At 45.5% G+C, this 26017-nt stretch overlaps 1 protein-coding gene across 2 annotated transcripts in view; it reads left to right on the top strand.

The window, feature by feature from the left end:
• Window positions 1–26017, top strand: part of met (MET proto-oncogene, receptor tyrosine kinase) — a 90564-nt gene that overhangs the window by 56198 nt on the left and 8349 nt on the right. The window contains exons 11-17 of one of the 2 annotated variants that reach the window (XM_042301756.1): window positions 13512–13730; window positions 15681–15830; window positions 18655–18811; window positions 19889–20029; window positions 20541–20795; window positions 23258–23338; window positions 24572–24753. In XM_042301756.1, coding sequence (XP_042157690.1) covers window positions 13512–13730; window positions 15681–15830; window positions 18655–18811; window positions 19889–20029; window positions 20541–20795; window positions 23258–23338; window positions 24572–24753 — 1185 coding nt within the window. The remainder of the gene's footprint in view (window positions 1–13511; window positions 13731–15680; window positions 15831–18654; window positions 18812–19888; window positions 20030–20540; window positions 20796–23257; window positions 23339–24571; window positions 24754–26017) is intronic. The other variant, XM_042301757.1, reaches the window with a different exon arrangement.

Here is a 26017-nt window from a genome sequence, read left to right as displayed (position 1 = left end):
AACGGATGGCACTATGATAAACTGCATCCAGTTTGCTGAGTAGAGTGTTGGAAGCAATTTTGTAGATGACATCGCCGAAGTCGAGGATCGGTAGGATAGTCAGTTTTACTAGGGTAAGTTTGGCGGCGTGAGTGAAGGAGGCTTTGTTGCGGAATAGAAAGCCGACTCTTGATTTGATTTTCGATTGGAGATGTTTGATACGAGTCTGGAAGGAGAGTTTACAGTCTAGCCAGACACCTAGGTACTTATAGATGTCCACATATTCAAGGTCGGAACCATCCAGGGTGGTGATGCTGGTCAGGAGTGCAGGCAGCGAACGGTTGAAAAGCATGCATTTGGTTTTACTAGCGTTTAAGAGCAGTTGGAGGCCACGGAAGGAGTGTTTTATGGCATTGAAGCTCGTTTGGAGGTTAGATAGCACAGTGTCCAAGGACGGGCCGGAAGCATATAGAATGGTGTCGTCTGCGTAGAGGTGGATCAGGGAATCGCCCGCAGCAAGAGCAACATCATTGATATATACAGAGAAAAGAGTCGGCCCGAGGATTGAACCCTGTGGCACCCCATAGAGACTGCCAGAGGACCGGACAGCATGCCCTCCGATTTGACACACTGAACTCTGTCTGCAAAGTAATTGGTGAACCAGGCAAGGCAGTCATCCGAAAAACAGAGGCTACTGAGTCTGCCGATAAGAATATGGTGATTGACAGAGTCGAAAGCCTTGGCAAGGTCGATGAAGACGGCTGCACAGTACTGTCTTTTATCGATGGCGGTTATGATATCGTTTAGTACCTTGAGCGTGGCTGAGGTGCACCCGTGACCGGCTCGGAAACCAGATTGCACAGCGGAGAAGGTATGGTGGGATTCGAGATGGTCAGTGACCTGTTTGTTGACTTGGCTTTCGAAGACCTTAGATAGGCAGGGCAGGATGGATATAGGTCTGTAACAGTTTGGGTCCAGGGTGTCTCCCCCTTTGAAGAGGGGGATGACTGCGGCAGCTTTCCAACCCTGTGGGATCTCAGACGATATGAAAGAGAGGTTGAACAGGCTGGTAATAGGGGTTGCGACAATGGCGGTGGATAGTTTCAGAAATAGAGGGTCCAGATTGTCAAGCCCAGCTGATTTGTACGGGTCCAGGTTTTGCAGCTCTTTCAGAACATCTGCTATCTGGTTTTGGGTAAAGGAGAACCTGGAGAGGCTTGGGCGAGTAGCTGCGGGGGGTGGAGCTGTTGGCCGAGGTTGGAGTAGCCAGGCGGAAGGCATGGCCAGCTGTTGAGAAATGCTTGTTGAAGTTTTCGATAATCATGGATTTATCGGTGGTGACCGTGTTACCTAGCCTCAGTGCAGTGGGCAGCTGGGAGGAGGTGCTCTTGTTCTCCATGGACTTCACAGTGTCCCAGAACTTTTGGAGTTGGAGCTACAGGATGCAAACTTCTGCCGGAAGAAGCTGGCCTTAGCTTTCCTGACTGACTGCGTGTATTGGTTCCTGACTTCCCTGAACAGTTGCATATCGCGGGGACTATTCGATGCTATTGCAGTCTGCCACAGGATATTTTTGTGCTGGTCGAGGGCAGTCAGGTCTGGAGTGAACCAAGGGCTATATCTGTTCTTAGTTCTGCATTTTTTGAACGGAGCATGCTTATCTAAAATGGTGAGGAAGTTACTTTTAAAGAATGACCAGGCATCCTCAACTGACGGGATGAGGTCAATGTCCTTCCAGGATACCCGGGCCAGGTCGATTAGAAAGGCCTGCTCACAGAAGTGTTTTAGGGAGCGTTTGACAGTGATGAGGGGTGGTCGTTTGACTGCAGCTCCGTAACGGATACAGGCAATGAGGCAGTGATCGCTGAGATCCTGGTTGAAGACAACGGAGGTGTATTTGGAGGGCCAGTTGGTCAGGATGACGTCTATGAGGGTGCCCTTGTTTACAGATTTAAGGTTGTACCTGGTGGGTTCCTTGATGATTTGTGTGAGATTGAGGGCATCTAGCTTAGATTGTAGGACTGCCGAGGTGTTAAGCATATCCCAGTTTAGGTCACCTAACAGAACAAACTCTGAAGCTAGATGGGGGCGATCAATTCACAAATGGTGTCCAGGGCACAGCTGGGAGCCGAGGGGGTCGGTAGCAGGCGGCAACAGTGAGAGACTTATTTCTGGAGAGAGTCATTTTCAAAATTAGTAGTTCGAACTGTTTGGGTATGGACCTGGAAAGTATGACATTACTTTGCAGGCTATCTCTGCAGTAAACTGCAACTCCTCCCCCTTTGGCAGTTCTATCTTGACAGAAAATGTTATAGTTGGGTATGGAAATCTCAGAATTTTTGGTGGCCTTCCTGAGCCAGGATTCAGACACGGCAAGGACATCAGGGTTAGCAGAGTGTGCTAAAGCAGTGAGTAAAACAAACTTAGGGAGGAGGCTTCTGATGTTGACATGCATGAAACCAAGGCTTTTTCGATCACAGAAGTCAACAAATGAGGGTGCCTGGGGACATGCAGGGCCTGGGTTTACCTCCACATCACCCGCGGACCAGAGGAGGAGTAGAATGAGGGTGCGGCTAAAGGCTATCAAAACTGGTCGCCTAGAGCGTTGGGGACAGAGAATAAAAGGAGCAGATTTCTGGGCATGGTAGAATATATTCAGGGCATAATGCGCAGACAGGGGTATGGTGGGGTGCGGGTACAGCGGAGGTAATCCCAGGCACTGGGTGATGATGAGAGAGGTTGTATCACTGGACATGCTGGTTGTAATGGGTGAGGTCACCGCATGTGTGGGAGGTGGGACAAAGGAGGTATCAGGGGTATTAAGAGTGGAACTAGGGGCTCCATTGTAAACTAAAACAATGATAACTAACCTGAACAACAGTATACAAGGCATATTGACATTTGAGAGAGACATACAGCGAGGCATACAGTAATCACAGGTGTTGAATTGGGAGAGCTAGCTAAAACAGTCGCTAAAACAGTAGGTGAGACAACAACAGCTAATCAGCTAGCACAACAACAGCAGGTAAAATGGCGTTGACTAGGCAGGGAGGGTCGGATTAACTACACACAGAGCCTGAGTGCGGCTGGGGCCGACAGATAAAACATAAACAAGCAGAATGGAGTACCGTGATTAATGGACAGTCCAGCATGCATCAGCTATGTAGCCAAGTGATCAGTGTCCAGGGGGCAGCGGTGGATGGGGCAGGGAAGCTGGACTGGCGAGTATTATCCAGGTTAAAAAACTGTCTGGCTGTGCAGAAGGTAAAAGGTAAAAGCCGCTAGCAGTGGCTAACAATGACTAAATAGCTTGTAGCTAGTTAGCTGGTTAGCTTCTGGAGGTTCTTGAGTGTGTTCTAAAAATTTAAAATAATAGCGATTCCATATCACATTGGGTGAGGCAGGTTACCGGAAGGTATAAACAAATAAAAAATCGAAAAGAGATTGAAGGTAAATATGGGTCCAGTGAGTGTTTGGGACGCGGCGATTCAGACGGTTAGCAGGCCTGTGCTAACAAGCTAACAGTTAGTAGGCTGGGGCTAAACAAGGTAGCAGTTAGCGGACCGGGGCTAAACAAGGTAGCAGTTAGCAGACCGGGGCTAAACAAGCTAGCAGTTAGCAGGCCGAATTAGCAAGCAAGGAGATAGCAAGGGCTAGAAAGTTAGCCTTTGGGGGGTGTCGCGATGGGGTGAGTCTGTTTATGCCTCTTCATGCGGTGACATCGATAGACCGGTCGTGGGTCCGGATATTGTAGCCCAGGAGTATGCTTCGGTGGTAGCACAGGAGCTCTGGCCGGGCTAGCTTCAAGCTAAGTGGGTGGAAATGCTAGCCAGGAGTAATCATCCGGGGTTGCGGTTAGCTAGTTAGCTAGTTGTGAAGATCCAGCTGAAAATGTTCAGTTTACGGTGGGAATCCGGTGGGAATCCGGGGATAAAAAATATAGGTCCGTTATGCTCTGGTTAGAGTCGCGTTGTTCGAACTGGCGAGAGCTTTCCGAGCTAAAGGTTAGCTGATGACCGGTTAGCTGAAGACCGCTAGCAATGGTTTGCTGACTGATACCTGGTAGTTAGCTGACTAGCTTCAGTTGAGGGGATCCGGATCCGAAGTAAATATAAGTACTTTAGAAAAAATAGCTACATTGGGTGAGGCGGGTTGCAGGAGAGTATTTAGTAGTTGAGGTTTAGCAAAATGTTTTAAAAGATATGCGAAGAAAAATATGTTTTAAAAAACGATATATACAAGGGACACGACACAACAAGACGTCCGACTGCTACGCCATCTTGGATAATAGTTGCTCCCTGTAGGCCTGTTTAGTTGCTCCCTGTAGTAGCCTGTTTAGTTGCTCCCTTTAGGACTGTTTAGTTGCTCCCTGTAGGCCTGTTTAGTTGCTCCCTGTAGTAGGCCTGTTTAGTTGTTCCCTGTAGTCCTGTTTAGTTGCTCCCTATAGTAGGCATGTTTAGTTGCTCCCTGTAGGCCTGTTTAGTTGCTCCCTGTAGGCCTGTTTAGTTGCTCCCTCTAGTAGCCTGTTTAGTTGCTCCCTGTAGGCCTGTTTAGTTGCTCCCTGTAGTAGGCCTGTTTAGTTGCTCCCTCTAGTAGGCCTGTTTAGTTGCTCCCTGTAGTAGGCCTGTTTAGTTGCTCCCTGTAGGCCTGTTTTGTTGTTCCCTGTAGGCCTGTTTAGTTGCTCCCTCTAGTAGCCTGTTTAGTTGCTCCCTCTAGTAGCCTGTTTAGTTGCTCCCTTTGGGACTGTTTAGTTGCTCCCTGTAGGCCTGTTTAGTTGCTCCCTGTAGTAGGCCTGTTTAGTTGTTCCCTGTAGTCCTGTTTAGTTGCTCCCTATAGTAGGCATGTTTAGTTGCTCCCTGTAGGCCTGTTTAGTCGCTCCTTGTAGGCCTCTTTTGTTGCTCCCTCTAGTAGCCTGTTTAGTTGCTCCCTTTAGGACTGTGTAGTTGCTCCCTGTAGGCTTGTTTAGTTGCTCCCTGTAGTATGCCTGTTTAGTTGCTCCCTGTAGTAGACCTGTTTAGTTGCTCCCTGCAGTAGGCCTGTTTAGTTGCTCCCTGTAGTAGGCCTGTTTAGTTGCTCCCTGTAGGCCTTAGTTGTTCCCTGTAAGCCTGTTTAGTTGCTCTCTATAGTAGGCCTGTTTAGTTGCTCCCTGTAGGACTGTTTAGTTGCTCCCTCTAGTAGGCCTGTTTAGTTGCTCTCTATAGTAGGCCTGTTTAGTTGCTCCCTGTAGGCCTGTTTAGTTGCTCCCTGTAGGCCTGTTTTGTTGCTCCCTCTAGTAGGCCTGTTTAGTTGCTCCCTCTAGTAGGCCTGTTTAGTTGCTCCCTGTAGGCCTGTTTTGTTGCTCCCTGTAGTAGGACTGTTTAGTTGCGCCCTCTAGTAGGCTGTTTAGTTGCTTCCTGTCGAGAAGCACACACACTCACCAGATTGGGGCCTGCGGGGCCTGCGAGGTTAGTGTGTGTGTGTCTGTGCTTCTGTGTGTGTGTGTGCATGTCAGTAAACGAGGCCTGCAGGGCCAGTGTGTGTATGTGTGTGTGTTTGTTTTTACACTCCATCTGGGATATTGCTCAATAGCGACCCGGGTTTGGAAATCCGTCCAGGGGAGCTGAACTGCTAACAGGAAGGTTCTGCAACACTTAAACCAGCCCTGCTTCTCCATCCATGGCAACTGTGGTTAGAGGAAACAATGCTCATGGGAATTTGAGTTCAATCATTTAGTTAGAGCCAACGTATTGACGAGTCAGCGAAATGTTTATTAAAACACTTCCAGGTTCCGGAAACGTTGGCCTCTACTGAGGAGTACAGCCAAAGACAGGATGGTTTACTGTAAATGAACATTGTGACAACTGAGTTCATGGCTACAGTTTAGTTGTACTACTGAGGAGTACAGCCAAAGACAGGCTGGGTTACTGTAAATGAACATTGTGACAACTGAGTTCATGGCTACGGTTTAGTTGTACTACTGAGGAGTACAGCCAAAGACAGGCTGGGTTACTGTAAATGAACATTGTGACAACTGAGTTCATGGCTACAGTTTAGTTGTACTACTGAGGAGTACAGCCAAAGACAGGCTGGGTTACTGTAAATGAACATTGTGACAACTGAGTTCATGGCTACGGTTTAGTTGTACTACTGAGGAGTACAGCCAAAGACAGGCTGGGTTACTGTAAATGAACATTGTGACAACTGAGTTCATGGCTACGGTTTAGTTGTACTACTGAGGAGTACAGCCAAAGACAGGCTGGGTTACTGTAAATGAACGTTGTGACAACTGAGTTCATGGCTACGGTTTAGTTGTACTACTGAGGAGTACAGCCAAAGACAGGCTGGGTTACTGTAAATGAACATTGTGACAACTGAGTTCATGGCTACGGTTTAGTTGTACTACTGAGGAGTACAGCCAAAGACAGGCTGGGTTACTGTAAATGAACATTGTGACAACTGAGTTCATGGCTACGGTTTAGTTGTACTACTGAGGAGTACAGCCAAAGACAGGCTGGGTTACTGTAAATGAACATTGTGACAACTGAGTTCATGGCTACGGTTTAGTTGTACTACTGAGGAGTACAGCCAAAGACAGGCTGGGTTACTGTAAATGAACATTGTGACAACTGAGTTCATGGCTACGGTTTAGTTGTACTACTGAGGAGTACAGCCAAATACAAGCTGGGTTACTGTAAATGCACATTGTGACAACTGCTGATGTAAAGTAGGATTTATGAATACATTTGATTGATTGATTCAGTGATAGATATTCCACTCCTGCAGTGAAATGTAAAAACCTGCCACCTAATAAAATGTTTTAGCAGAAAGGATAGGTACTGTGGTGCAGAACGACTACTAGAAACATGTATTTGGGGTCATTTCTGGGGCCATGTGGTACTTTGAACTTGATGTCTGTCTGTAGGATATCTTTACTCAAGGACATTTTATTAGTCTTTTTCAAAACAATACAGCAAAAACAATAAAGATTAAACAATTAAATAAAAGCAAACAGAAGATGCCATCCAGTAGGTATAGCTACTCTTTCTGGGGTCCAGCAAAATTAAGGCAGTTATATCATTTTAAAAACATTACAATACATTCACAACAGATTTCACAACAGATTAAGTGTGTGTCCTCAGGCTCCCACTCCACTACTACATACAGTTGAAGTCAGAAATGTACATACACCTTAGCCAAATACATTTAAACTCAGTATTTCACAATTCCTGAAATTTAATCCTAGTAAAAATCCCCTGTCTAGGGTCAGTTAGGATCACCACTTTATTTTAAGAATGTGAAAGGTCAAAATAATAGTAGAGAGAAAGATTTATTTAAGCTTTTATTTCTTTCATCACATTCCCAGTGGGTCAGAAGTTTACATACATTCAATTAGTATTTGGTAGCATTGCCTTTAAATTGTTTAACTTGGGTCAAATGTTTCAGATAGCCTTCCACAAGCTTCCCACAATATGTTGGGTGAATTTTGGCCCATTCCACCTGACAGAGCTGGTGTAACTGAGTCAAGCTCGCACATGCTTTTTCAGTTCTGCCCACAAATGTTCTATAGGATTGTGGTCAGGGCTTTGTGATGGCCACTCCAATACCTTGACTTTGTTGTCCTTAAGCCATTTTGCCACAACTTTGGAAGTATGCTTGGGGTCATTGTCCATTTGGAAGGCCCATTTGCGACCAAGCTTTAACTTCCTGACTGATGTCTTGAGATGTTGCTTCAATATATCCACGTAATTTTCCTCCCTCATGTTACCATCTATTTTTGAAGTGCACCAGTCCCTCCTGCAGCAAAGAACCTCCACAACATGATGCTGCTACCCCCGTGCTTCACGTTTGGGATGGTTTTCTTTGGCTTGCAAGCCTCCCCCTTTTTCCTCCAAACATAACGATGGTCATTATGGCCAAACAGTTCTCTTTTTGTTTCATCAGACCAGAGGACATTTCTCCAGAAAGTACAATCTTTGTCCCCATGTGCAGTTGCAAACCTTAGTCGGGCTTTTTTATGGCGGTTTTAGAGCAGTGGCTTCTTCCTTGCTGAGCGGCCTTTCAGGTTATGTCGATAAAGGACTCGTTTTACTGTGAATATAGATACTTTTGTACCTGTTTCCTCCAGCATCTTCACAAGGTCCTTTGCTGTTGTTCTGGAATTGATATTCACTTTTCGCACCAAAGCACGTTCATCTCCAGGAGGTGTTTATACTTGCATACTATTGTTTGTACAGATGAACGTGGTACCTTCAGGCGTTTGGAAATGGCTCCCAAGGATGAACCAGACTTGTGGAGGTCTACAATTTTATTTCTCAGGTATTGGCTGATTTCTTTTGATTTTCCCATGATGTCAAGCAGAGGCACTGAGTTTGAAGGTAGGCCTTGAAATACATCCATAGGTACACCTCCAATTGACTCAAATTATGTCAATTAGCCTATCAGAAGCTTCTAAAGCCATGACATAATTTTCTGTAATTTTCCAAGCTATAAACAATTGTTTGTGCCATGCACAAAGTAGATGTCCTCCCCTTCTTGCCAAAACTATAGTTTGTTTAAAATACATTTGTGGAGGGGTTGAAAAACAAGTTTTAATGACTCCAACATAAGTGTATGTAAACTTCCACCTTCAACTGTATATACAACACAGAATCCATGTGTATGTATGTGTATAGTGCGTATGCTATCGTGTGCGTATGCACGTGTCTGTGCCTATCTTTGTGTTGCTGCTTCACAGTCCCTGCTGTTCCATAAGGTGTATTTGTATCTGTTTTTTAAAATAGAATTTTACTGCTTGCTTCAGTTACTTGATGTGGAATAGAGTTCCACGTAGTCATGGCTCTATGTGGTACCGTTCGCATCCTATAGTCTGTTCTGGACTTGGGGACTGTGAAGAGGCTTCTGGTGGCATGTCTTGTGAGGGTATGCATGGGTGTCCAAGCTGTGTGCCAGTAGTTCAAACAGACAGCTCGGTGCATTCAACATGTCAATACCTCTCACAAATATAAGTAGTGATGAAGTCAATCTCTCCTCCACTTAGAGCCAGGAGAAATTGACATGCATACTATTAGTGTTAGTTCTCTGTGTAGCCAAGGGCCAGCCGTGTTGCCCTGCTCTGAGACAATTGCATTTTTTCTAAGTCCTTCTTCATGGCACCTGACAACACGGCCTGTAGGACCAATCGTATTGATAGTGCTGTTGAGGAGGCAGAGCAGTGCTTTATTATGGACAGACTTCTACCCATCTTAGCTAATATTGTATCAATATGTTTTGACCATGATAGTTTACAATCCAGGGTTACTCCAAGTAGTTTAGTCACCTCTACTTGCTCAATTTCCACATTATTAATTTCAAGATTTAATTGAGGTTTAGGGTTTAGTGAATGATTTGTCCAAAATAAAATGCTTTTGGTTTTATAAATATTTAGGACTAATTTATTCCTTGCCACCCATCTGTAACTAACTGCAGCTCTTTGTTAAGTTTTGCAGTGATTTCAGTTGCTGTAATAGCCGACGTGTATAGTGTTGAGTCATCCGCGTACATAGACACACTGGCTTTACTTGTGTCATTAGTAAAGATTGAAAAAAGTAAGGGGCCTAGACAGCTGCCCTGGGGAATTCCTGATTCTACCTGGATTCTGTTGTAGAGGCTTCCATTGAAGAACACCTTCTATTTACTGTTAGACAGGTAACTCTTTATCCACAATATGGCAGGGGGTGTAAAGCCATAACACATACATTTTTCCAGCAGCGGACTATGATCGATAATGTCAAAAGCCGCACTGAAGTCTAACAAAACAGCCCCCCCAATCTTTTTATTTATCAATTTCTTTCAGCCAATCATCAGTCATTTGTGTAAGTGCTGTACTTGTTGATTGTCCTTCCCTATAAGCGTGCTGAAAGTCTGTTGTCAATTTGTTTACTGTAAAATAGCATTGTATCTGGTCAAACACCATTTTTTCCAAAAGTTTACTAAGGTTTGGTAACAGGCTGATTGGTTGGCTATTTGAGCCAGTAAAGAGGACTTTCCTATTTATTACTATTAGGTAGCAGAATTACTTTTGCTTCCCTTCAGGCCTGAGGTCACACACTTTCTAGTAAGCTTAAATGGCGAGTGGCAATGTCGTCTGCTATTATCCTCAGTAATTTTCCATCCAAGTTGTCAGACCCCAGTGGCTTCTCATTGTTGATAGACAACACCAACAAAAAATTCACGCCTTCCACACTCACTTTACAGAATTCAAAATTACAATGCTTGTTTTTCAATAATTTGGTCAGATATACTTGGATGTGTAGTGTCAGCATTTGTTGCTGGCATGTCATGCCTAAATTTGCTAATCTTGCCAATGAAAAAATCATTAAAGTAGTTGGCAATATCATACGTAATTTATCTTTGTTTCATATTGTATTGTTAACAAGATATTATTAGTTAATCAGGTCTTACTGGTTTGTGAATGATATCCATTCGTCCCAGTTACTGTCGAACACAGGTTTTTGGAATATTAAGACATATGTCAAGCTTTCCATAGTAAAGATTTATTCCATTATTCTAGGACATGTTTGCTTTAGTGGGCCATCTAGGTAAATATACAATATCAATGGCCCCTAACCACACTGCAAACATTTACACTTGGCTGTCTACTTTGGGCAGAGTTGAAATGGTTTTGTCCACCCCACAGCTGTGTGGACTGGAGGCTACGGTGAATCAGCTGCCGGTGCACTTTCAGGAGTCCTTTATTAAAAACACACACAGTTCCACAAGGAACACCAGATTGCTGTATATAGGCAGATTGCTGTATATAGGAAGCATGGGGGCCCGCGACTCCAGAATCTAGTACCCATCCTCATCTCCTCCGGGCTACTAACCACATTCAGCACCACTTCCTCTATCTCCAGTTAGACTCGAGCAGCCAGAAATTACAAGCGTAGCAGAAATCTGAGCCAGTGACTCTCCACACGAGTTGTGTTAGAGGAAAGAAAAGCCATAGCCAGCCACATGTGACAGGCAGGAGAAACGTGTCAAACTAGAAAAAAGAGGGAGGTTACATGACCGGGAAAGTGATTCACTGTGTTTGTGTGCTGTGCCATCCATTATAGGAAGCCCTTTTCTGCAGTCAATTGACCTGGTGGCCTTATGGGCTGAATGTTATTATTCAGAGGGGTTGGGTTAAATGCAGAAGACACATTTAAGTTGAATGCATTCAGTTGTACAACTGACTAGGTATCCCCCCTTCCCTATACAACTGACCAGGTATCCACCTTTCTCTATACAACTGACTAGGTATCCCCTTTCCCTATACAACTGACTAGGTATCCCCCTTTCCCTATACAACTGACTAGGTATTCCCTTTTCCATTCCCCTTTATTCATATTTTTCATAATTTCATAATTAATAAACTTCTTTTTTTTTTATACACAGAAAAACTGTTGTTTCTATGTCAAATGGGGTCGTTACATTTCAGTCTTCTGTGATAAAGTGTTATATTGGTATGCAAACTCAAAATTGAATACTGTTCAACTGTGTATCTGACATGTCTTCTTTTTGTAAGGTGTATACTTTTGTTTCAAAGTAGACTTGTTTAAGGCCAAGAAACACTCTGTGTGATGCTGATTTATCCCAGTGCAGTAAAATTAACACACAAATGGAGAAATTACAGGGGGAAAGGTACAGGAATGTTGGACCTGATCCGGCCTTTTCAAATTCACACACTGGTTGAACTCTCATGAGTAGGCTGGCCAAGATTCACCTTCACAGTTAGAAATGGAGTGAAAATGTCTCTACACTACACTGAGTATTCACAGCTGGGTTGGATGTGCTAGGTTGAATTACAGTGCATTTGGAAAGTATTCAGACCCCTTGACTTTTTTCACATTTTGTTACATTATAGCCTTATTCTAAAATCTATTAAATTTGTTTCTTCCCTCATCAATCTACACACAATACCCCATAATGACAAAGCAAAAACAGATTTATTGAAATTGTAGCAAATGTATTAAAAATAAAAACAGAAATACCTTATTTACATAAGTATTCAGACCCTTTGCTATGAGACTTAAAATTGAGCTCAGGTGCTTCCTGTTTCCATTGATCATCCATGAGATGTTTCTACAACTTGATTGGAGTCCACCTGTGGTAATTAAATTGATTGGACATGATTTGGAAACGCACACACCTGTAAATATAAGGTCCCACAGTTGACAGTGCATGTCAGAGCAAAAACCAAGCCATGAGGTCAAAGGAATTTTCCGTAGAGCTCCGAGACAGGATTGTGTCGAGGCACAGATCTAGGGAAGTGTACCAAAATGGGAAAAACTCCCCAAATACAGGTGTGCCAAGCTTGTAGCGTCATACCCAAGAAGACTCAAAGCTGTTATCGCTGCCAAAGGTGCTTCAACAAAGTACTGAGTAAACGGTCTGAATACTTATGAAATGTGAAATTTCCGATTTTTGTTTTTAATACATTTGCAAAAAATTCTAAAAAGTTGCATTTGCTTTGCCATTAGTATTGTATTGTATGTAGATTGATGAGGAGGGAAAAACAATTGAATCCATTTTAGATTAAGGTTATAACGTAACAAAATGTGGAAAAGTTCAAGGGGTCTGAATACTTTCTGAATGCACTGTATATACAGTGTTTGACTGTCTGCCATAACTTCTGTGCCTTATTATGACCTCCTTGAACTCTGATGTGCAGTATTGAAAGGAATGTTCCACCTTGAGCTTTTAGATGGCCTGATGATTTATCCATATTTATAAATAATGATATTGTAGATATATGGAAACAGAACAACATACCTGCAGCATGAGTGTAGAAATAGGAACTGGACCAGATTCATGGTCTTTGAGCATTTCAAATGGAAACAACTATCTGACAGAATGACATGTCAACACAGCTTTCATCGCCATGTAAACAGAGAAACAGAGCAACTTTCAAACACACTTGGTGTCAATGCGTCTGTTTGGAATCGGAGGCCAGAGGGTGGAATAATTTGAATAGTGCACCATCACAACCTTTATGTAGAGGAACATAAGGTGGCTTTCTCTTATGTATAAGAAGATATTACATACACACATCCATTGTCTCTGAGCAGGTGCGGATATAATTATTTTTTAAATAAAAGGTGAAAAGAGACTCTTTCTCTTATGTGGCTCTCAATTGGGCGATTAATAGGTCTTAGTGATGGGAGGCATTTTGGTTATAATCCAGGGTGGTATAAACACACTGCTGTTGTGCCCCGGAGCAAGGCACTTAAACCCCACAGCAGCTGTAGATATAGAGCTGTAATGGATAGTTTGTACAACTAGAAAGCGTGTAATATGCCCTGGGATGAAAGCATCTGCCATGTGAAGGATTAGTATGTGTACTTGTTATGTGACAGCAGGGTAAACGCTATAGGCTTTTTTAAGAGTGTTTCTCTCAACTTGTGGTGTGTGTGTGTGTGTGTGTGTGTGTGTGTGTGTGTGTGTGTGTGTGTGTGTGTGTGTGTGTGTGTGTGTGTGTGTGTGTGTGTATACGCGTGCATGTTACTTATGCTGTGTGAGTGTTCTCCCTCCAGAACTGCATCAAGGGTGAGGACAGGCTGGCCATCCTGTGTACCACCCCGTCCCTGAAGGACCTGGGTCTGCAGACTCCTGTGGTCACCAAGGTGGCGTTCGTCCTGGATGATTTCTCCACGCCCCAGTTTGACCTGCTGTATGTAGAGGACCCTCGCTTCGAGGACTTTCAGAGACCCACCGTCACATCAAAGGGCAACAAGAGCATTCTGGAGATTAAGGTGAGACATGCCAGATCATTTAAATAAATGTCACTTTTCTGTTCTCTAACTGGGTCTCAACTGACCTCCTGAATTGGCTGAATATAACTGGAATTTACTGATAATATTAAGGTGAGACATTCCCCCTCGCCCCTCTCCCCACCACCACCTCTTCATTGTAGTGATGTCTAGGGTTGGGGTCAGTTCAGTTACCAATGCATCCATTCAGAAACTGAACTGAATTTTGATTCATGCATTGGAAAAATCCTAATTTTAAACAAATGGCACTTAGAGTTTCTATTCTGGAACAAAGTGTCTGTTGATCTCCTGAATTGGCTAAATTCAAATGGGATTGAACCCTGATTGGAGTTAACGACACCTTGCTCTCCGGTTCACCTCGAGGCCGTGAGCTGACTCATCCTCGCCGTCTGAGGTTTGAAGGAAACAATACTGAAGCAAAACAGGAAAAGGAGTCCGTTTCCCCATCGCCCATCCCCCACAATTCCCTCCCTCACTCCTCTGGCCCCTCTTCTCTTCTCCAAGTATTCTCTCCAACTCACCACATTGTTCCAAGTTCCCAAGGTCAAAGCCCTTGACATATTAATGGCGGGTTTTGAACATGCAACCCCATTTCTCTGGGTAGAAAAAAGTTTTTTCAAACAATGAAAAAAAAGGAGGCCCTATGGTTAGTGGCAGCTGTGGGGAGCGGGTTGCACAGGATCCTTGGTCGGCTTTTTTTCCCAGGCATGGCCTTGGCCCAATAGTCTAATCCTCCTCCCTCCTCCCCTCTCTCAGTTGCCTCCCACCCCCCACCAATCACCTTCCCCATCCCAGACAAGCCCCTATGAGCCCCCATTACCCAGGGGACACACATCGCCCTGGGTTACACTGTTACAGGCTACATTTGGGGCCATCTGATATCTTTGCCCCAAAAAGGCCACTGGTCAGGCTCCTGATAACGTTATTAGTCTTGGCTAGTGTATCACTGCAGATCGCTTCATGAGAGGTTAACAAGCATCTCAACCCAGATTAGCACCACACAGACTGTTCGTTTGGATAGGAGTGGCAGAATTTTTAATAGTTATTCTCTATGGGACATGGTACTTTCAATGTTCCATACCCAAGCATTAAATATGTTACAACCTCAGGGTACAGACATCAGATGACAGATTTGTATTGTATGTATTATTCAGTATGCTTTGTATGTGTTCAAATACTGTAGACGTTAGAGTTTGTTCTTGTCTTTTTGGCCCTGGTATGTGTGTATGCGTGCGTGTGTATGTGTGTATGTGTGTATGCGTGCGTGTGTATGTGTGTATGTGTGTATGCGTGCGTGTGTATGTGTGTATGTGTGTTCACATGCACTGCATTAGTTGACGTGTACTGTAGTGTGGTTTAGGAACAGGTGTGGCCCTGTGTCAAATCTGAAAATCCCAGGATGTCACGCGAGGAATGATCCTTCTCTTTATGGCCTTCTGCTACACTCATACAGCACAGCCAGGCAGAGTGAGCAGCACCCGAGCTGTGTGTGTGTGGGGGGGAGTAGCCAAGGCAGTCTGTGTGAAAGTGAGATTATTTCTCTATAAATCCTTTCTTCCTGTCAAGAAGAGCCCTCAGGGACAAAGGGTTAGTTAGTGTGTATGTAGATGCACAGTCTTTTTTTGTCTCTGCCCAGGGCGGTGGGCTCACGAGAACAGTGATGACACCACAACCAATGCCTCAGTCACTTCCACTCCCAGCATGCATGTCTTTGAGTGGATACTGAAGGACTCACTGAGGATGATGTAGTACTGCATGTGCATATGATCCCTCTCCCTATCTCCCTCTCTCCATATCTCTACATCTCTCCATCTCTCCCTCTCTCTCTCTCTCTCTCTCCTTCACTCCCTATCTCTCCCTCTCTCCATCTCTCCCTATCTCTCCATCTCTCCCTCTATCCATCTCTCCCTCTCTCCCTTTCTCCCTCTCCAGGTGCCAGGCCGTGTGGATGTGGAGGCGATGAAGGGGGAGGTGCTGAAGGTGTCTAACAGAACCTGTGAGAGTGTGACTGTGGTGGGGAACACTCTGGAGTGTACTGTCCCCATGGAGCTACGGGACGCAACCAACGAATTGGAGGTGGAGGTGAGGACACAGACAGAGAGAGAGAGAGAGAAAAAGAGAGATAGAGAAACACACATACACAGACACAGACACTGACACAAAAACACACACTCCCTTCCAACCAAACTTTCAATCAACACTTCCAAACTCGCTCCATGAACTTCCCACTGAGTCCCCTCATCACCCCTAGTTAGACATGGATGAGACCACCCTACCTTCCCTTGGCTTTCTGAGCTCTCCACTTCACTTGAGACAGCCCCTTATCTACAGAGACCACTACAGACAGCTATAGACCCCCCAGTCTAGCAGGCCCACTTCACAGCTCAATAAAGGCCTTGTTGGGCTGCCAATGCATCCATACAGAGGGCTCTGTGTGTGTGTGTGTGTGTGTGTGTGTGTGTGTGTGTGTGTGTGTGTGTGTGTGTGTGTGTGTGTGTGTGTGTGTGTGTGTGTGTGTGTGTGTGTGTGTGTGTGTGTGTGTGTGTGTATGTGTGTCTGTGTGTGTGTGTGTGCGTGTGTGCGTGTGTGCTCGTGCGTGTGTGTGTGTGTGCGTGTGTGCGTGTGTGTGTGTGTGTGTGCGTGTGTGCTCGTGCGTGTGTGTGTGTGTGTGTGTGTGTGTGTGTGTGTGTGTGTGTGTGTGTGTGTGTGTGTGTGTGTGTGTGTGTGTATCCTAAGTGTGCCTATTGACAGATTGACTGATGTCAGAACACTAGTGTGCAGTTCCTGCTTTGATAGATCATACAGTAGTTTACATCGTTCTGTTGTCTGACATTTTATTACCACAGTCACTAGCCAGGAAAATGTACAGATAACACCGTATTCCTCCTGACATTCCATCATCACCCCTGAACGATACCGGTGTGTTCAACTCAGACTTCCACTATCTCACACACAGTAGTCTCACACACAGTAGTCTCACCCAAATAGTATGTCATTGACTTAAAACTGCTTAGAAATGTCAAAACAATACATTGTTCAACCCCAGAACGTTAAAGCAACATGGAGCAGAAGACAGAGCTGTTTCATAATGATATAATTCAGGCCTGTAAACACAGAGGGACATGGAGCAGAAGACAGAGCTGTTTCATAATTATATAATTCAGGCCTGTAAACACAGAGGAACATGGAGCAGAAGACAGCTGTTTCATAATGATATATTTCAGGCCGGTAAACACAGAGGGACATGGAGCAGAAGACAGAGCTGTTTCATAATTATATAATTCAGGCCTGTAAACACAGAGGAACATGGAGCAGAAGACAGCTGTTTCATAATGATATAATTCAGGCCTGTAAACACAGAGGAACATGGAGCAGAAGACAGCTGTTTCATAATGATATAATTCAGGCCGGTAAACACAGAGGGACATGGAGCAGAAGACAGAGCTGTTTCATAATGATATAATTCAGGCCTGTAACCACAGAGGGACATGGAGCAGAAGACAGCTGTTTCATAATGATATAATTCAGGCCTGTAACCACAGAGGAACATGGAGCAGAAGACAGCTGTTTCATAATGATATAATTCAGGCCTGTAACCACAGAGGAACATGGAGCAGAAGACAGCTGTTTCATAATGATATAATTCAGGCCTGTAACCACAGAGGAACATGGAGCAGAAGACAGCTGTTTCATAATGATATAATTCAGGCCTGTAACTACAGAGGGACATGGAGCAGAAGACAGAGCTGTTTCATAATGATATAATTCAGGCCTGTAACCACAGAGGGACATGGAGCAGAAGACAGAGCTGTTTCATAATGATATAATTCAGGCCTGTAACCACAGAGGGACATGGAGCAGAAGACAGAGCTGTTTCATAATGATATAATTCAGGCCTGTAAACACAGAGGGACATGGAGCAGAAGACAGAGCTGTTTCATAATGATATAATTCAGGCCTGTAACCACAGAGGGACATGGAGCAGAAGACAGAGCTGTTTCATAATGATATAATTCAGGCCTGTAAACACAGAGGGACATGGAGCAGAAGACAGAGCTGTTTCATAATGATATAATTCAGGCCTGTAAACACAGAGGGACATGGAGCAGAAGACAGAGCTGTTTCATAATGATATAATTCAGGCCTGTAAACACAGAGGGACATGGAGCAGAAGACAGAGCTGTTTCATAATGATATAATTCAGGCCTGTAAACACAGAGGGACATGGAGCAGAAGACAGCTGTTTCATAATTATATAATTCAGGCCGGTAAACACAGAGGAACATGGAGCTTCGGGCACAATCAGCTGCAGAGTTGAGGGTATTAGAACTCACCATTAGTGTGATCTCTAGAGAGGGGTCAGGCAATATCCCTAGACCCCCTAGCCTCTGTCCCTGGTTGTCCACACTGACACACCAGTAGGCCACACCCAGGCAGCCCCAGACAGAGCCAGACAGCCCGAGACAGCCCCAGACAGAGCCAGACAGACCCAGACAGCCCCAGACAGAGCCAGACAGAGCCAGACAAGCCCCCCTGACACACACACCGTCTCCAGCTCATTTCTCCCAAACCTAATAATAGTAAAAGCAATATCTATGATCCAAATTGAACTCCGTCTGTGGCTCACGATGCTCCACATGTGAGAGAGAGAGAGAGAGAGAGAGAGAGAGAGAGAGAGAGAGAGAGAAAGAGAGAGAGAGTGTGCGTGCGTGCGTGCGTGTGTGTGTGTGTGCGTGTGTGTGTTCATCAGTTTTTAGCCTAGAATGGAATTGGAGTTTTCCAACACACACACCGTAAAAAATGTATTATCTAGAACGTAGTTGTACATCTCACTCACTGTTCTCCTCTCCTCTGTCTGACTGTCTGTCTGTCTGTCTGTGTATGTGTATGTGTATTATGTGTGTAGTGGCGTCAGGCATCGTCCTCGGTGAGTCTGGGCAGGGTGATGTTGGCCCATGAGCAGGACTACAGAGGGCTGCTAGCTGGCTGTGTGTGTGTCAGTCTGCTGCTGCTGATGTTGCTCACTCTGTTCCTCTGGAAAAGGAGGAACAAACACATTGACGGTAAGTCAGTTTGTGTTATTCTGTGATATATTTTCAACTGTGTGTGTGTGCGTGTGCATGTGTGTGTGCATGTTTGCCCGCCTCTTACTGGCTGTGGGATTGTGAGGTGTTGAGCTGATGGGAGCACTGGTGGAGCGCTCTATCCTTCTCCTTCAATGACTGTGTTCTCTCTCCCTCTGCTACTGCCTCCTCCTCTCTCTTTCTCTGTCCCCTCCCTCTACCTGTACCCCCTCTCTGCCACCCCACTCTCTTCCCTACATCCTCTCCTTCTCTCTACCTCCTACCACCTCTCCTCCTCTCTCTCCTCTCCCTCCTCCCCTCTCTCCTCTCTCTCTCTCTCTCTCTCCCCCCCTTCCCTCCCTCCTCTCTCTCTCTCCCTCCTCCTCTCTCTCTCTCCTCCTCCTCTCTCGCTCTCTCTCATCCTCTCTCCTCTCTCTCTCCCTCCTCCTCTCCCTCCTCTCTCTCTCCCTCCTCCTCTCTCTCTCCATCCTCCTCTCCCTCTCTCCCCCCTCCTCCTCTCCCTCCTCTCTCTCTCCCTCCATCCTCCTCTCTCTCTCTATCTATCTCTCTCTCATCCTCTCTCTCTCCCTCCTCCTCTCCCTCTCTCCCTCCCTCCTCCTCTCCCTCCTCTCTCTCTCCCTCCTCCTCTCTCTCTCCATCCTCCTCTCCCTCTCTCCCTCCCTCCTCCTCTCCCTCCTCTCTCTCTCCCTCCCTCCATCCTCCTCTCTCTCTCTCTCTCTCTCTCTCTCTCTCTCTCCTCTCTCTCTCCCTCCTCCTCTCCCTCTCTCCCTCCCTCCCCTCCCTCCCTCCATCCTCCTCTCTCTCTCTCTCTCTCTCCATCCTCCTCTCTCTCTCCATCCTCCTCTCTCTCTCTCTCTCTCTCTCTCTCCCTCCTCCTCTCCCTCTCTCCCTCCCTCCTCCTCTCCCTCCTCCTCTCTCTCCTCCTCTCCCTCCTCTTCTCTCTCTCCTCCGCTCTCTCTCCTCCTCTCTCTCTCTCTCTCTCTCTCTCTCTCTCTCTTTCTCTCTCCCCCTCTCCCTCCTCCTCTCTCTCTCCTTCTCTCTATCTCTGGTTTCCAGATCTGGCTGAGGGTAAGGTTTGGTATGACGGCAGGGCTCACATTCAGCACTTGGATATGTTGGCTAATGCCCGGAGCGTCAGCCCCACTAACGAAATGGTGTCCCACGAGTCTTTGGACTATAGAACCACCCTGCTGGAGGGTACGTTTCCTGACACTACACCACTGGGGCGGTTACTCTGACCCTAAAAACTAACACTAACCCTGTACTAACAACACCTGCCTTTCTTAACCTTAACCTCTAACCTCTAAAGAGATGGCCATCTAACTCTGTGTGTTTTTTATTCTTTGCTTCATACCTGATGCCTATTCAGATCTGGGAAACCAATGACATTAATGTATCGATGGAGGTGAAAACCAGAAGGCACTCCAACGTCCAAGAACTAGAGTTTCCCATCCCTGCCTGCTCCTCTTTCAAAATAACCCTCACATTTTCACTCATGCAAACTCATTTGCCCTCCGCTGCTTCCCTTCTCCCCCCCAATGACATAAAGAACGAATGGGCATGTCTCAGGTTCCCTCTCTTCCTTTCTGTAACCATGACTCTCTCTTTCTCCGACCTTTCTCTCTGGCATCACTCTGTGATCATGTGACCTATGTTGACCTCTAACCCTGACCCCTGTAGTAATTGACCTTTGGCTATATTGTTTCAGACCAGGGCGTGGAGAGGCCAGAGTCATGCAGGGGGGCTCCCCCTATCTACGGGAGCCATGGGGAGCTGCTGTCCCCCAGATTGGGGCTCGGAGGCATGGGTCTGGGGGCAGAGGGGGAGCTGGTGTCCCCTCTCCTGTCGGCCCCGGTCCACATCGACCCGTCCCAGCTGCACCCTGACCTCCTGAAGGAGGTTCAACATGTGGTCATCGCCAGAGAACATCTGCTGTTACATTTTAACCAGGTCATCGGCAGAGGTCAGTGGGATGATCATACGCGTGTATATACTGTACACACTTCTGATACATGAACACATACACAGGTACAGTGCACGCAAAGATGCCTACATCCATGAACACATGTGCACACACACACACGTGCACACACACACACACACACACACGCACACACATACACCTATATCTACACACACACACCTAAACACACATTACATTAACACATACACCTATATCTACACACACACGCGCGCGCACACATACACACACACGCACACACATACACACACGCACACACATACACCTATATCTACACACACACACACACACACACACACACCTAAACACACATTACATTAACACAGACTCAGACACACTTATAAAGCCATTAGGGAACATGTAGGTCTCTCAAACATATCAGAATCCATCTCCATAGGGGATACACCTAAATACACTTTAGAATCACCTTGTAAGAGCTTAATGACCAACATTATCAAACCACCAGGTTGGACATCCAGACATAAATAATCACCAGACATTATATGTGGTCACCAGTGGGGTGTTCACTACTTCACTATATAACTATATTAGTTTAAAGGAGAAAGGTCTTTCTCTGTTATTAACATCCCCACAATGTTTGGGGACAATGCTCCCAAAAACTGCCTCCTCCCCCTTAGCTCAACCCTCGGGGAGGCCTAGGGATTCCGAAAGCAGAATTAGGGGTGGGGTGATTTGTACCTGGGTAGCATTGCAAGCTCCATTGTTGATCCGTGTGGTGTAAGCTGAGCCGTCTTTGCATCTGCAGGGATTGTGATGGAAGAACGCCTCAGAGAGTTCTCTACGCTCCTCTAGCTTTAATACCCCAACACCCCTGCAAAGCTGCACTGAACCCTCTCGACCACATATAATTCAATAAGGGCCACGGTAACTCAGAGCTCAGATAAGGGGAGATATAGCCTCCCACTGCTATGGCTACAACTGCAGGGTGCTGTATGAATGGCCCTCCAGTAAAGGGTTATAGAAGTCACCTAGGCTTCAACCAGTGGTGGGAAAAGTGCACAACTGTCATACTTATCATACACAATTGCAAGTAAAGTACTACTTGAGTAAAAGTCGAAAAGTATTTGTTTTTAAATATACTTGAGTATCAAAAGTAAAAGTATAAATCATGTAAAATTCCAGACGGCACAATTCTTTTGCTTTTCTAATTTACAGATGGCCAGGGGCACACTCCAACTCAAACATCATTTACAGATGGCCAGGTGCACACTCCAACTCAAACATCATTTACAGATGGCCAGGGGCACACTCCAACTCAAACATCATTTACAGATGGCCAGGGGCACACTCCAACTCAAACATCATTTACAGATGGCCAGGGGCACACTCCAACTCAAACATCATTTACAGATGGCCAGGGGCACACTCCAACTCAAACATCATTTACAGATGGCCAGGGGCACACTCCAACTCAAACATCATTTACAGATGGCCAGGGGACACTCCAACTCAAACATCATTTACAGATGGCCAGGGGCACACTCCAACTCAAACATCATTTACAGATGGCCAGGGGCACACTCCAACTCAAACATCATTTACAGATGGCCAGGGGCACACTCCAACTCAAACATCATTTACAGATGGCCAGGGGCACACTCCAACTCAAACATAATTTACAGACGGCCAGGGCACACTCCAACTCAAACATCATTTACAGATGGCCAGGGGCACACTCCAACTCAAACATCATTTACAGATGGCCAGGGGCACACTCCAACTCAAACATCATTTACAGACGGCCAGGGGCACACTCCAACTCAAACATAATTTACAGACGGCCAGGGGCACACTCCAATTCAAACATAATTTACAGACGGCCAGGGGCACACTCCAATTCAAACATAATTTACAGACGGCCAGGGGCACACTCCAACTCAAACATCATTTACAGATGGCCAGGGCACACTCCAACTCAAACATAATTTACAGACGGCCAGGGGCACACTCCAACTCAAACATAATTTACAGACGGCCAGGGGCACACTCCAACTCAAACATAATTTACAGACGGCCAGGGGCACACTCCAACTCAAACATAATTTACAGACGGCCAGGGGCACACTCCAACTCAAACATCATTTACAGATGGCCAGGGGCACACTCCAACTCAAACATCATTTACAGACGGCCAGGGGCACACTCCAACTCAAACATAATTTACAGACGGCCAGGGGCGCACACTCCAACTCAAACATCATTTACAGACGGCCAGGGGCACACTCCAACTCAAACATAATTTACAGATGGCCAGGGGCACACTCCAACTCAAACATCATTTACAGATGGCCAGAGGCACACTCCAACTCAAACATAATTTACAGACGGCCAGGGGCACACTCCAACTCAAACATCATTTACAGATGGCTGTAAATGATTTGGTTGTTGCTTATTTGACATCATATTTATTCTTCTTCATACAGGACACTTTGGCTGTGTGTTCCACGGTACCTTGTTGGAGGCTGACGGACAGAAGCAGCACTGTGCCATCAAGTCTCTCAACCGTGAGTACTGCATGACCACAAAGGCACAGTTCACCCCGTCAGTGTTCATTCAAATCTCATTGCTCTGATATGTCACCACACAACGCAACGCCGCAACAACGTTAGAGGGCTTATCTCATCTCTTGAATGTGCTACGGCAGTGTGTCCTGTGGAAGGATGATTGAGATGGATTGGCTCCTGGTGGTGAGGATGACATTAGGGTCCCCCACTCTCTAATTGTGTAACCTGTCACTTTATCCTGAGAGATGAATGTCCTAGATAATTCTTCCACAAGGCTTCTGGAAGCTCTGCCGCTGGGCTGGTGGTAACCCATAGCGATAGAGGGTTACCACTGCCTTGTTCTCTAAGCCTTGGCCTTCTCATTGTGTTTACAGTGACCTAAAGTTCCCCAGGGAGCTTTAAAGAAAATAAAGAAGTTCCCCCGGGAGCTTTAAAGAAAATAAAGAAGTTCCCCCGGGAGCTTTAAAGAAAATAAAGAAGTTCCCCAGGGAGCTTTAAAGAAAATAAAGAAGTTCCCCAGGGAGCTTTAAAGCAAATAAAGAAGTTCCCCAGGGAGCTTTAAAGAAAATAAAGAAGTTCCCCAGGGAGCTTTGTCACTGCCATGGAAAAGGCACATGGTTTGGAGGATATTGTAGATGATGTCAACATGTTGTTTCTGCAGTAGGCAGATAGTTCTAAACATCGAGCTTCACAGCCTCGTTTTCTTAGATATTCTGTGATCTTTCTTTTACTCAACTCTAAATGGCGAGTCGTCTTTCTTTGCTTGTGTGTGTGTCGTCATCTGGTAGTTACAGTGAAAGGGCAGTTTTATCAGACGTTTTATCTTAGCTAAATGAGATTCTGTTTCAAACGAGATTAGAAGAGAAGGGGAGAAAGAGAAAGAGCAGTGACACCAGGAGCACTGATTCGATTGGATAATGGGAGTGTTGTGTAGCGGTAACCTATAGGTTTGGGGTAGGGTCACAGTCCCTATGCTCAGACAGCCTGGAGACTGGCTCCTCTTCTAACAGTGGTATATAACTAAGGTTTAGATGACACAACGGTAAAGAGATAGAGGTTTATGGCTTGATGGCCTGTTTTTGTTAGCGTTTTTGTTGGTGGTCCATCTAACAGCACATGATTAAGCTTTAATGTCAGGTTGCTGTAAAACAGAATGTGTTCTCTTCTCAACAACTTGGTTAAATAAAGGTAATAAATAAATAAACAATCCTGTAATATCTTGCTGTGTTTCAGGGATTACTGACCTGGAGGAGGTGTCTCAGTTCCTGAAGGAGGGGATCATCATGAAGGACTTCAGCCACCCCAACGTGTTGTCTCTCCTGGGGATCTGTCTGCCCCCTGAGGGCTCTCCTCTGGTGGTGCTGCCATACATGAAGCACGGAGACCTCAGGAACTTTATCAGGGACGAGACACACGTAAGATTTTTATTTGGATTTATTTCACCTTTATTTAACCAGGTAGGCAAGTTGAGAAAAAGTTCTCATTTACAATTGCGACCTGGCCAAGATAAAGCAAAGCAGTTCGACACATAAAACAACACAGAGTTACACATGAAGTAAAGCAAACATACAGTCAATTATACAGTAGAAAAATAAGTCTATATACGATGTGAGCAAATGAGGTGAGATAAGGGAGGTAAGGCAAAAAAAGGCCATGGTGGTGAAGTAAATACAATATAGCAAGTTAAACACTGGAATGGTAGATTTGCAGTGGAAGAATGTGCAAAGTAGAAATAAAAATAATGGGGTGCAAAGGAGCAAGATAAATAAATAAATAAATACTGTAGGGGAAGCGGTAGTTGTTTGGGCTAAATTATAGATGGGCTATGTACAGGTGCAGTAATCTGTGAGCTGCTCTGACAGCTGGTGCTTAAAGCTAGTGAGGGATATAAGTGTTTCCAGTTTCAGAGATTTTTGTAGTTCGTTCCAGTCATTGGCAGCAGAGAACTGTAAGGAGAGGCGGCCAAAGGAAGAATTGGTTTTGGGGGTGACCAGAGAGATATACCTGCTGGAGCACGTGCAACAGGTGGGTGCTGCTATGGTGACCAGCGAGCTGAGATAAGGGGGACTTTACCTAGCAGGGTCTTGTAGATGATAGATGACCTGAAACCAGTGGGCTTGGCAACGAGTATGAAGCGAGGCCCAGCCAACGAGAACGTACAGGTTGCAGTGGTGGGTAGTAATATGGAACTTTGGTGACAAAACGGATGGCACTGTGATAGACTGCATCCAATTTGCTGAGTAGGGTATTGGAGGCTATTTTGTAAATGACATCGCCGAAGTCGAGGATCGGTCGGATGGTCAGTTTTACGAGTATGATTGGCAGCATGAGTGAGGGATGCTTTGTTGCGAAATAGGAAGCCAATTCTAGATTTAACTTTGGATTGGAGATGTTTGATGTGAGCCTGGAAGGAGCGTTTACAGTCTAACCAGACACCTAGTTATTTGTAGTTGTCCATAAGTCAGAACCGTCCAGAGTAGTGATGCTGGACGGGCGGGCAGGTGCAGGCAGTGATCGGTTGAAGAGCATGAATTTAGTTTTACTTGCATTTAAGAGCAGCTGGAGGCCACGGAAGGAGATGTATGGCATTGAAGCTAGTCTGGAGGGTTGTTAAGACAGTGTCCAAAGAAGGGCCAGAAATATACAGAATGGTGTCGTCTGCGTAGAGATGGATCAGAG

This window comes from Oncorhynchus tshawytscha, linkage group LG19 (genome assembly GCF_018296145.1).
Source record: "Oncorhynchus tshawytscha isolate Ot180627B linkage group LG19, Otsh_v2.0, whole genome shotgun sequence".
In the NCBI taxonomy this organism is placed as follows: domain Eukaryota; kingdom Metazoa; phylum Chordata; class Actinopteri; order Salmoniformes; family Salmonidae; genus Oncorhynchus; species Oncorhynchus tshawytscha.
The sequence above is the reverse complement of the archived record's forward strand: the minus strand, read 5'-3'. Positions and strand labels throughout refer to the sequence as shown.